General features: G+C 38.2%; 1 protein-coding gene across 1 annotated transcript in view; it reads right to left on the reverse strand.

The window, feature by feature from the left end:
* The window catches only part of LOC140171418 (fucolectin-like), a 22,562-nt gene extending 11,277 nt beyond the window's left edge, over window positions 1-11,285 (reverse strand). The window contains exons 1-4 of the mRNA XM_072194676.1: window positions 11,110-11,285; window positions 10,305-10,400; window positions 5,191-5,403; window positions 23-209 (exon numbers count right to left, since the gene is read on the reverse strand). Coding sequence (XP_072050777.1) covers window positions 23-209; window positions 5,191-5,403; window positions 10,305-10,400; window positions 11,110-11,194 — 581 coding nt within the window. The 5' untranslated portion in view covers window positions 11,195-11,285. The remainder of the gene's footprint in view (window positions 1-22; window positions 210-5,190; window positions 5,404-10,304; window positions 10,401-11,109) is intronic.
* Window positions 11,286-12,798: the final 1,513 nt, after the last annotated feature.

Genomic DNA, 12,798 nt, shown 5'->3' on the forward strand with positions numbered 1-12,798 from the left:
ATTTACAATTCAACTTTCTCACCTGTATGTGTGCAAGAGAGAGAGAAAAAAATTTCCGTTGGTGTTGCCGTCCACTGCGTGGTCAGAGGTGCTCCGGTGAGTATCCATTGTAGAACTTTGGCTGGTAGGTTTACCTATCAGGGAAATTTCACTAGGAGTACCAAGGTTAGCAGCAACATTGACGAAGTGGGTCCAAAATCTCTTATCCGCTGGAAAAAAAAATCAGTGTTTCAAAAAGTGAAAAAGTGCCATGTGACTTAATGTAACACATTAGAAAAGGCTTAAAACCCAACTATTAGGCCCCGATTCATCTTCATTTAGGCCTGGGAAATAGATTGTACATGAAGAATGAGCAGGATCAGACTTTTTATCATGTTTATGAAGATTTGGCTAAACTCTCAAAATGTGTTGCATTATTTTCAGAAACACAAAGCTCTTTGTGAGCTGGCGTAAGCGGTGTGGGCTACAGGGTGATCTAGATAGTCGGTAATTTTCTGTAATAAAAGTCCCTTTAAAAGGGATGTACCGGCAAAAGGATGAATTACAACGAGTAACATCACATTTCTTTTTAAAATATATACATTTTTATAGTGGGTGCTCCCGCACTCTGTTGGCATCGTATACACCCGCACTATAACGAAAGACAGAAATATAAGACTAGTTCGCGTCCGGGGTTCGTGTCTGACGTCATGGCAAAGGCGTGCCGTGATTGGTTGCCAACCTGGGCAGTACGCCATTTTCTGTCCAGTTGTGGGAGCACACCACCATAAGATTTCGCGGCCAAATGTGTAACCCGCAAAATAGTCCTCATAAAACGTAGAAATTGAGCTTTTTGTTACATTTTTCAGCAAATAATGTGTCTGAGATACGTTTGTTTGATGACATTCTAAAGCTGAAACGGTTTTGATGAAATTACGTGCAGAACAAATGATTTTAAATGTATTCTGGCGGACTAATCGTGCATATCATGTATCGATGTAAAATCCCAAGAATTGAGCTTTCAACAGCTTTGAAATCACAGGATGGGGTAAAAATTTCAATTTTGCAAAAAACTGCCATTGGCGATCTATGTACAAAAGAAAATATATTAAAGCTTAAGGATCATCCCATAACCATGCCCAGTTTCATTGCTCTATCTGTTGCAGGGAAATAATTAGAACAGATTTCCGAGAGGCTTTTTTGTTGCACGTATTTCAATGGGAAGCGTAATGGTGGTGTGTCCCCTTGTAAGAATTTCATGGCAAATAGTCGCCATTTTATTTGTGCATAACTCGATGGGGGGGGGGGGCACGGAAAATACATGCAAAATTAGCAAAGAAACAACTTAAGTGACATAATGTTCAAAGTGAATTTTATATAAACAACGGCGATATAATGCAAACAAATATCAAACAAAAGGTGAAATTTGAATCATAATACTATAGCGTAGGCGGCCGAAGCGCGGGACGCGGGGCACACATTCCTCTTAAATTTTTGATAGGGGGACCCCCCCTAAAAATCCTAATCGAAGAAAAAATAAAACAACAAATGTCCGTGCATCTTCCTTTTTAGTCTAAAAATAGAGTAAAATAACTTACCAAAAATAATGTCAACTACAGTGCTTGTAGATTTTATATCATGAAATTTGATTTGCATATAGAAGATCGAAATTTATTCGAAACAGTGCGTTAGACTTAGAGTCTATATCGTTAATTAATCAGCGTTAGCAAAATGATTAGATTGTTGATTCCGTAATTATAAGGAGTTAGTGATTAGATGTTTCTTAAAACGGTATAGTGATTGGATGCAAATGTAGTATTCAGACACTAGCAATCCGTGTATTACATCATGACGTTAGCACTTAGAACGCTACTGACCACCCTCTATTGTTATGCATAGTCGTGGTCGATCGATACATGTTGAAATCAACACTTTTCTGAGATACACCTCATGACCTTTCTACTTTGAAATTAATTTTCTCGGTGAAATAAAATGCAATAATTGTATTTGTTTCAGTTATGTCAGATAAAACTATAATATTGCCTTGCTATTACCTTGAAAAAAATCCTGGTGTTAAAATTAGGGATGAAATTGTGCCTGTTAGTGTAAGATTTTTTTTTACATCTATTAACTTCGCCCGTGAGCTTTTTTTGGTGTTGAGGTTTTAGCGTTTCAAACTACCATAGATCGCTAAAGAAAGATTTTACAACCTCAGTAAGGCACATCGTGTGGGTCTATAATATTATACAGTGGCGTAGATTTCTTTTTGACATTGGGGGATGGGCTTGTAAAAAATTTCTTGAAGTAACGTGAATTCAGCACCTTTTGGCGACATAATAAGTTTATGGTACAAAGGCGCGCGAAGCCCGCGTAAAAAATTTGCTATTTTGAAGCTAAATTGTTTAAATATGGGCTAAAATGACCAAATATGAGGTTAATCTGGTCAGAAACGTACACACAGGCGTCAACATGGGGGGGTGATTGTATGGACCATCCCCCCTAGCAAAATATTGGGGGATTTATCCCACATCCCCCGTGATCGACGCCTATGATATTATAGTAGGCATGTCCACTAAAATTGAAGTACTTTTAATTAATTGATTCTTATTTTATTTTTTTATTTTAAAAACCTAAACCATATGTGGGTAAATTCATCTTTTTAATGAGCGTATTTCGTATAGCGAATACCGTATACCGTATACCGTATACTTCTATGTGAACTCAGCCTTATCGATCGTACCATATATCATAATGTGCATCATGTTGGACAAGAAGTTAAGACAAAGATTAGAATGTCAGTCACCTAAGAACTAAGAAGTTCCAAAGTTTCATAAAATAGGACACATAGGTCAAGGATCACTCGCATTGTTTGAATGTGAAAAGTGAGTTAAGGGATCTGGAATGAGCGTTTTGAGCGTTTCGACAGTGTTTTTGTGGGACATGAGAGCACATCAGACATATCGAATTGCATTCTGAATACGAAGAATGTCTTTCTGATATCAAATAATTTTCATTTTTGAAATTCACGATATATTAAATTTGATATTTTTCACATATTTGATATATAACAGTCCTTGAAGTAAATTTTATAAATCTAATGATATATTCTTAAAGTGTATGTAGCTGGGAGGAAAAGCCGACGATCAATTGAACATTTTGACCGTTCATATTGAAGATATGGATTTTTTTCACAAAAAGACCTAATTTTTTTTTTGGTGTTTTGGGAAAAAAATCCATATCTTCAATACGAAAGGTCAAAATTTTCAATTGATCGTCGGCTTTTCATCCCACCTACATACACTTTAAGTATAGATCATCAGATTTATAAAGTTTACTTCGAGTACTGTTAAATATCAAAAAATATCAATTTTTAACCATTTGCCATAAAATGTGTATTACATTACGAATTTCAAAAGATCAAACTTATTTGATATCAGAAGGACATTCTTCGTATTCAAGAAAGTACTAGTATTTTCTGTTGAAATGCTTTTGTGTACTTGACTTTGTGTTGCCGAATCAAGTGTTATAAAATTGGTAGTAAAATTTAAAACATGCACTGCAAGAACAGTGAGTTCGAATCCACTATCAAAGCGAGGCCGTGTGTCTAGCAAAATACCATCAAACCGAGGTTTTAGGTAATAGCGAGGAGCAAAGCGAGATAAAAAACAAAAACATAGCGACTAGCGAGGATGCCGTTTATAATGCTTCTGACGTAGTGAGGGGGGGGTATAGGGGATGTATAAACAGGCTCCTCACTTCTAATGCGAAATTATGCACATTTCCTCGGTCTAAATGCATGTTTCTTTTTTAGCCTCGCTTTGCAGTGTGTATAAGTACATACAAATCTCGCTTTGTATGGGTGACCATTCTAGACACCATCTTGTCCTCGATTTGTAAACATGTCTAAATGCTAAATATGTTTAGTAATTTGATGCCTTGTGTTTAGATAATAACACTACATGTCTTGAAGTTTGACATTTGTGTTTAGATTTTACATGTGTTTACAAATCGAGGACAAAAAAGTGTTCAATCTCTAGACACAGTTTTTGCAGTGTGTCTTTGGTCAATTAACACAAACTGCAACTGTATTGGAATTGGAATTGAATTGGAATTGAAATGAATGCTAAGAATTGAATTGAAATTGATTAGCTGTTAATTTCACTGCATTGAATTGGAATTGAAATGAAATGATTTTGAAATTGAAAGTTTGACATTTGTGTTTAGATTTTACATGTGTTTACAAATCGAGGACAAAAAAGTGTTCAATCTCTAGACACAGTTTTTGCAGTGTGTCTTTGGTCAATTAACACAAACTGCAACTGTATTGGAATTGGAATTGAATTGGAATTGAAATGAATGCTAAGAATTGAATTGAAATTGATTAGCTGTTAATTTCACTGCATTGAATTGGAATCGAATTGAATTGATTCTAAAGCAAGGTGGATTGAATTGGAATTGAATAGCAAGACTCCAGGTTTAGAGAGAATTGAATTTGAATAGAATTGAAATCAAATTTCTGGAGTGAAATAACAATAGATATTACCCATGCAAAATCCCAATTGTACATTTTTTGTACATTTTGACCCCCCTAAAAACCAATGTCAGACATTTTCCCTCACCATCAACTTCAGGTATGTTGAAAATATGTCCTTTGACAACATTTCTGAGAGATATTTTCCCCCATGCGACATGGGGCCTAAAAATTGAAAACCTTCAAATCCTACAAAAGAAGAACTGTTGGGTTATTCCATTTGAATTCCATACTCCCCACCCGGCAAGACATCTTCCACACAGGGAGTGTGAATATCAAATGGAGTTGCCTGAATGGGTGACTACATTTGATATCTACACTCATGTGTGCAAGATTGACGTCATGACCTCCATAAGGATTTTAACTGGAACAGCCCATTGGCTGCATTTCACACATCGGATATACAGGTAGGCTGGCAAATCACAGTGTAAGCACATTGTGTACTTTGGAGCTGTGGAGCAAATTTGATTTAAATTTCCCGCTACTAATGGGTACCACTGTGACACGCTCACAGAAACCAGTGGTTTAATACTCGCCGCTCGACTATATGTCGCGGCTGCCACTCTACCGCGCCTTCGGCGCTCCGGCTCCGCGGCCACTTGCATGCCCGGACGATTCGTTGCGTGACACCACTGGACCAAAACAAAAAGGGCAACCTTTGTGAACAAAAATGTACTTACTTTTGTCGTTTCCACTGCACGAGGTTGCCTCGACTTCACAGAGTGTCAGAACACCCGATCCTGGTAATTCAACACTGATGTATTGTCCACTCTTATAGCATGCGATTTCGATACGCTCGTCGGGAGAGGCAGGCACTCGATTCATGCACGCTGGGTTCTGTCCGTATTCTGGGTTGGATCCTACTCGTACTATGGCCCCTGCAAGTCGCTCCGCTGCAAAAGGTGAAAATAATATTAGAATAGGCTACTCGGAATATGATTTGGGATTCAACAACGCAACGTTGCAATGGTTTGCCGCTAGTATGCCTACACTCCAGGAACCAACACGTTGAATTCAGTTTTTCATACTAGTTCACCCGTAGCTGTGAGAGTTTTTGACATGTTCCCGTCATATTGAAGATTACTCTAACATTTGACTCCATATGACCTTTGACCTTTTAGCTCTCGATGACTTTTGACCTTGGTTGACCTCGATTTTCGCCCACCAAGTTTAAGCCCAATGGGTCAAAGTTTGAAATTCAAATATAATTTGCAGCAATGAATTGTGGGTAGACATTGCAGTGTTCCCTGTTCACAGGTGTTGTGATATTTCTGACAGCTTACACAGGTGAACTTCTTTTTATGCACTTGACTGCTTCATGTTATCCACTTGAGGCAATCATGTAAATTTCCCCCATAGATGACCTTTGACCTCGAGGGGGGCCTTCGAAAACCTATCCATATCCGAAATATCGGATCGAAGCGTCACACCCGGGGCGTCACAGCGCGGCGAAACCCATAGCCGGACAGACAGACAACCACCCAGACACCCTCCCCGCACACAAACACAGACTTCGCTCATTATTTTAGTTTAGTAAATGAGTGGAAGAAAGGATAATAAGTCAAATTAAGAAAAATTCTTTGTATACTATTAAGAAAAAGTCTTGGTATGACTTGCACATACTGCAGTTAATGTCCGTTTTCCTATACACAATCTACACAGTGCTCTCACCCATTGACGCGTGACCTCTACAAATAGTGTATGTTAGAAGTATAGGCAATTGCCTAGTTAACGTCACTGTGTGAAAAATAACCGGCCAATATTTAAAGTACTCTTCTGAAATTCTAGAAAATATAGTTTTGTAACATGTCCTAAATTTTTAGCTAATTTAGATGTTTGGAAATATTCGCACTTTGGTGTTTTAGTGTATGTTATAGGTAATAGGACATTGCCTTGTTAACGTCACTGTGTGAAAAATAACCGGCCAATATTTAAAGTACTCTTCTGAAATTCTAGAAAATATAGTTTTGTAACATGTCCTAAATTTTTAGCTAATTTAGGTGTTTGGAAATATTCGCACTTTGGTGTTTTATGAAGGATATGTAAACGACAGATAACACCAAAAAATATGAAGAAATTATTTCCAAACCGTGTTACGGCCCACAGCCATTATGTTTCTCATTTTCAAGAATGGTGGTTAACAATATGCACACTATTGTCTCATTTCGTGAACGAAGGCCCACTCAGTATTGTTACCTTTGCGTTCGCTTTATAATCGTTCACCCAACTGCAACTATAATACCAGCTCATTGCTCATTGCACAGGTAAAACAGAAACATGTGTAGTAGCTTGTAGTGTGGATTTAACCAGAGAAGATCTGATGTAGCATAGTTGAGCTGTTTTCAATGAGTGTTATCTTGGTTTAATAGCTTTTAATGGGGTTTAAGTCCTGCAAAGGTCGTGGTGAATTCTACTGTAGACATGACTGCATCATGACTAACCTCCCTGGTTTTCTTTTACATTATTATTGAGATATGGTACAGCTCGTACGTCACGTGTCGCCTGTCCTATACATTAGTGGCATACGCACAGTGGGTATGATAGGCCTAAGATAGGCCCACTACGAGGCGGGGGGGGACTCATTTAATGTGGGTACGGTATAGGTATGTGCCGCTGATATGTGTAGCATTTTCAAGCTGTTTCACTTCCAACTATAACAATGGGTCGGAGCAATGAGTTAACTGTTAATACGATGCCTCATTTCAATTCAGGAATGTATCAGTGATATTTTATGTTGGATGGACAGCAATAAGCTAATGCTAAACACAGATAAGACCGAGGTTATGATTGTGGGCACCACTTCGCGTGTTAAGCAGGTTGCTAGTAATTCCATCACAATTTTGAATTCTGATATCAAAATACAGGAGTCTGTTAAGTACCTTGGGGTGAGATTAGATCAAACGTTATCCATGTCCAGTCACATCAGTGAAGTTTGCCGTTCATCATTTTTGTCTTTAAGACGTATTGGGTGTATTCGGCCTTATCTGTCTGATAAAGCTACATCATGTCTTGTCAATTCAATTATTACATCACGTCTTGACTTCTGTAACTCGTCCTTGACTGGTTCCACCACTGACCAACTTAACAGACTTCAAAGAATACAAAATTGCGCGGCCCGTTTAATCATGAAGAAAAGGAAGTATGAGCATATCACCCCCGTCATATATGAGCTTCACTGGCTGCCATTAGAATTTCGGATTCAGTATAAGTTAGCTGTTTTTGCTTTTCGGCACTTTGAAGATACTTTACCAACTTATCTGTCTGCTACGCTCTGCACCAGGAGGGTGAAAGTGCATAGGAACAATGCCGGAAACTACGTCACGCTATTGTTCGACCTAGGCTACATATTTTTAACGCATGCGTGTTCGTCAATACAGCTTTAGACTCCTCCACCTTCGCAACACGGTACGTGGAGTGATTGGAATCACACTGACGGCGGAGGAGAATACTAGCTGGTCAAACAGTTTAATTCTATCAAGCATATAATACCTAAACAATCATCGTCATTTGATCTATTTACTCACAGAATATATTGTATACTCAAAATATAATTTTAAAATAGTAAACCTGTTAACTTATATATTTGTGTACTAAAATATAAGGACACGTGATGTCGAAGACAAAATGGCCGCTAATCCGCCTATTGTGAGACCTAGGATACATATTTCGAAAGAGGGCAGCAGACTAGGATGCCTATCCCTTTGTCTATTATTCCTGTCTGCACGTACAAACCAGCTCGATCACTTCGATCTTCTACTGAAAGATTATTGAAATCTCCCCGTGTAAATCTAAAATCGGCTGGTGAACGCTCCTTTCATTTCGCTGCCCCGGCTGTTTGGAACTCGCTTCCAAACAGCCTCCATATTCACATTCGCTTACGCAGTTCAAAAAGCAACTTAAAACTCATCTTTTTCTTCGTGCTTTTCCGGATTCACATATGTAACTTGTTTGTCTTTATTGTTTGTGCGCCTTGAGTTCTTTTGAAGATTGTGCGCCTACTAAGAACCCTCCATTATTATTATTATTATTAAATATATAGTTTTAGTTTTGGTTTTGGTTTTGGTCACGTGGTTTCCTATTGTCCTGCCTAACCACTTGAATCATAAGATATCGAACTCATTGTTTCTACCTTTTGTTTAAAACCGAACATTTGTGTCAGTCAGTTTCGGTTTTGGTTTCAGTTTCTTATAAGTGGTGTGGATCGTAAAATTATTTGATTTGAAGTTACCTACTCTAAGTATACAAAAGAAATGTTTAAATTTCGCAGTGCAATATTCACGAGCAGAGAAGTCGAACAAAGCAGTCTACATTTGAAAGCATTGATTTAGTTTGAAAGCATTGACTTGAGACTACGAATTAGCCTAAGCTGATTTCACTGTGAAAATATATAGACCATCGAAATATTTCCACAGACATTACAATAGCCACTTGACAGATTATGACTTCATAGATATAAACACTATTATGCACAACTCTATTTATGTGCATGTCGCATGACGGAAGATCAATATCATAGAAAGCTGGTTTAAACTAACTTTTATTCAATTTATTTATTGGAGAATAGAGATAGAGAGATAGAAGAGATCGCCAGGGAAAGAGAGTGGGTGTGTGTGTGTGTGTGTGTGAGGGGGAGGGGGTAAGGGTAAGGGAGAAAGAGAAACAGAGGGGAGAGAGCATTGGAAGTGGGAAGGGAAGGAGGGGGAGAGGGGGGCTCAAGAGTGGAGTGGAATAATAGGGAAGAGTCGATATCGAGTGTGGGGAGGGGGGGGGGAGGAGGTTATTTATAGGTGGCGGAGGGAACATAGGTAAGAGGTATGGGTTGTGCTTTCCGGGGAACAATCTAATTCATAATCAAATCATCTACATCATCATGCATCGTTTATATTTCAGACAAATAAACAAAACACCCCCCCACCCCTCAATATATGCACATGATTTCTACATGTAGGCCTAGGTCTCGTATATATCCATCATTTATGTCTCAACTCGGGTGTAATTTTATGGTGTCATGTAAGTGAGCCACCTACGGAAAAAGTCGCCCGCGTTGATAGATATCGATAATGAAAATGTTAACACAATAGGCTATTATACGTATGGTTATAGGCCATTATACTTTTGATTATATATACCCTCTTGTGTCCTCCCAGCACAATAGTGTTATGATTGCATACCAGTTCATCTCCACATTTTAATCCCTTGATTTTTGGTTTCTGAACAATAGAGAAACCAAAACTATATATTGAAATGAGGGATGTCACTTCATGAAAGTTGAATATACAATTTGGTTTTTTTTCATGGGCTATTATTGATTTTTATCCACTGCAGTGGCACATCTTTACCCGGTTCTGGCCATATACTCACCTCCCCCCTCAAGATGGCCAGAAGACTAGGCAATATATGAGCTGTAAAATCCTGATGACCTGCTCAAAATATATTCGTAAAATATTTTTTGACTTATTTTAAAAAGTATTAGGGGGGGGGACTATATGACTTTTATACCGGGAAATTGACCGACAACAAGTAAAGCCAGGGTGAGTAGGCTCCGACGGCGTCAGCAGGGTGAGAAAAACTTGAATTCACTCCAGGCGTACCCAAAATAGCAATGCCGCGATAGGAGAGGGGGAGGACCGGTCTGATTATGGGGGCACAAGCTATTTTTCGGCAATTTTCCCATGGGATTGTCTAATTTTTCAAATCGTTGGGGGGGGGGGCTATGACGCTACGCCATGATTGTAAGCAAGTAAATACCTGTGACCATGGGCCACCTGGCTGTAAGTCTATTATTAATACCTACGACAGCAATCGGCTCTGTTGTAGAGGACAACTAGACCAACACATTCCTCTTGCTGCATGTCAACGGCCCACCAAGGGTTTCCTACGTTATCAGGTGCTAAACACAGAAAAGAAATAAATAAGACATTTTAGGTCTATTAGTCTTGTTGCATCAAGTCATTTGGAATCATTTCATACTCGTATTTATATAATATGGCTGTACAGAAAAAGCAAGAAAACAGTTCAAATGTTACATTTTTTTTATCAGTTACTGGCATAAGCGGACGTGTCGTATCATCCGGGGCAGGGGCGTAGCCAGCTTTGTTGGTCAGGGGGGGGGGTAAAATTTTGGGGCACAGACGAAAAAAATTGCAGTTGCATCATACAATACATAGAGACTGTATGTCTTCAAGCTTCCCGAAAAGGGCTTTATGATGTGCGCGCGTAGCGCGAAAAAAAAAATGGTATTTTACACTATTTTCGCCCATTATCCGGCTAAAAAGGGATTTATTGTTACAATGTGGGCGCCTAGCGCGGACAAATTCTGTATTTTACACTATTTTGGCCCTGAATTTTGCTAGAAAAGGGGCTCCTTGCCCTTTTTCTTTTCCTTTGCCCTCCTGATTTTCTCTTTCATTTTTTTTTTTTTGTCGGGGGGCACTCACAAAGTTATTTACATCCCTTTCACAAAGTTATATCCCTTCCACAAAGTTATTTACATCCCTTTCACAAAGTTATTTACATCCCTTTCACAAAGTTATTTACATCCCTTTCACAAAGTTATTTACATCTCTTTCACAAAGTTATTTACAATTCAACTTTCTCACCTGTATGTGTGCAAGAGAGAGAGAAAAAATTTCCGTTGGTGTTGCCGTCCACTGCGTGGTCAGAGGTGCTCCGGTGAGTATCCATTGTAGAACTTTGGCTGGTAGGTTTACCTATCAGGGAAATTTCACTAGGAGTACCAAGGTTAGCAGCAATATTGCTGAAGTGAAATCTCTTATCCGCTGGAAAACAATCAGTGTTTCAAAAAGTGAAAAAGTGCCATGTGACTTAATGTAATACATTAGAAAAGGCTTAAAACCCAACTATTAGGCCCCGATTCATCCTCATTTAGGCCTGGGAAATAGATTGTACATGAAGAATGAGCAGGATCAGACATTTTATCATGTTTATGAAGATTTGGCTAAACTCTCAAAATGTGTTGCATTATTTTCAGAAACATAAAGCTCTTTGTGAGCTGGCGTAAGCGGTGTGGGCTACAGGGTGATCTGGATAGTCGGTAATTTTCTGTAATAAAAGTCCCTTTAAAAGGGATGTACCGGCAAAAGGATGAATTACAATGAGTAACATCAAATTTCTTTTTAAAATATATACATATTTATAGTGGGTGCTCCCGCACTCTGTTGGCACCGTATACACCCGCACTATAACGAAAGACAGAAATATAAGACTAGTTCGCGTCCGGGGTACGATTAAGGGGAATATGCCTTTGCAAGGGCTTAAATTAGAAATGATATATTTAAAGAAAGGGGAAAATTACCTATCTTTCCCTTTTTGTTTGACCTCAATCGGAGCTTCCGTTCAAAAGTTATGGTCAAAAATGTAACTTCGTGAATTAGAATCTCTTATGTATTTTATTGTTTTTCAACCTGTGATATTTCTTATGTATTCTATTGTTTTTTCAAGCTGCGATATTTAATTTTTTCACTTTAAAATGTATATCTCAAAAAAATTCATTTGAAACAGTGTGTTAGACTTAGAGTCTATATCGTTAATTAATCAGCGTTATCAAAATGATTAGATTGTGGATCCCGTAATTATATGGAGTTAGTGATGTGATGTTTCTTAAAACGGTAAGTGATTGGATGCAAATGAAGTATTCAGACACTAGCAACGAATGAATCCGTGTATTACATCATGACGTTATCACTCAGAACGCTACTGACCACCCTCTATTGTTATGCATAGTCGTGCTGGAAGTCGATCGATACATGTTGAAATCAACACTTTTCTGAGATACACTTTTCTACTTTGAAATGAATTTTCTCGGTCAAATAAAATACAATAATTGTATTTGTTTCAGTTATGTCAGATAAAACTATAATAGTGCCTTGCAAAAAATCCTGGTGTTAAAATTAGGGATGAAATTGTGCCTATCAGCTGTTAGTGTAAGATTTTTTTTACATCTATTAACTTCACTCGTGAGCTTTTTTTGGTGTTGAATTTTTAGCGTTTCAAACTAACATAGTTCGCTCAAGAAAGATTTCCAACCTCAGTAAGGCACATCGTGTGGGTCTATAATATTATACAGTGACGTAGATTTCTTTTTGACATTGGGGGATGGGCTTGGAAAAAAATTCTTGAAGTAAAATGAATTCAGCACCTTTTGGCGACATAATAAGTTTATTGTACAAAGGCGCGCGAAGCGCGCTGAAAATTTTTCTATTTTGAAGCGAAATTGTTGAAATATGGTGCATAATGGAAAAATTCGCACTTTTGGGGCTAAAATGGCC

Source organism: Amphiura filiformis, chromosome 15 (genome assembly GCF_039555335.1).
Source record: "Amphiura filiformis chromosome 15, Afil_fr2py, whole genome shotgun sequence".
Taxonomy (NCBI): Eukaryota; Metazoa; Echinodermata; class Ophiuroidea; order Amphilepidida; family Amphiuridae; genus Amphiura; species Amphiura filiformis.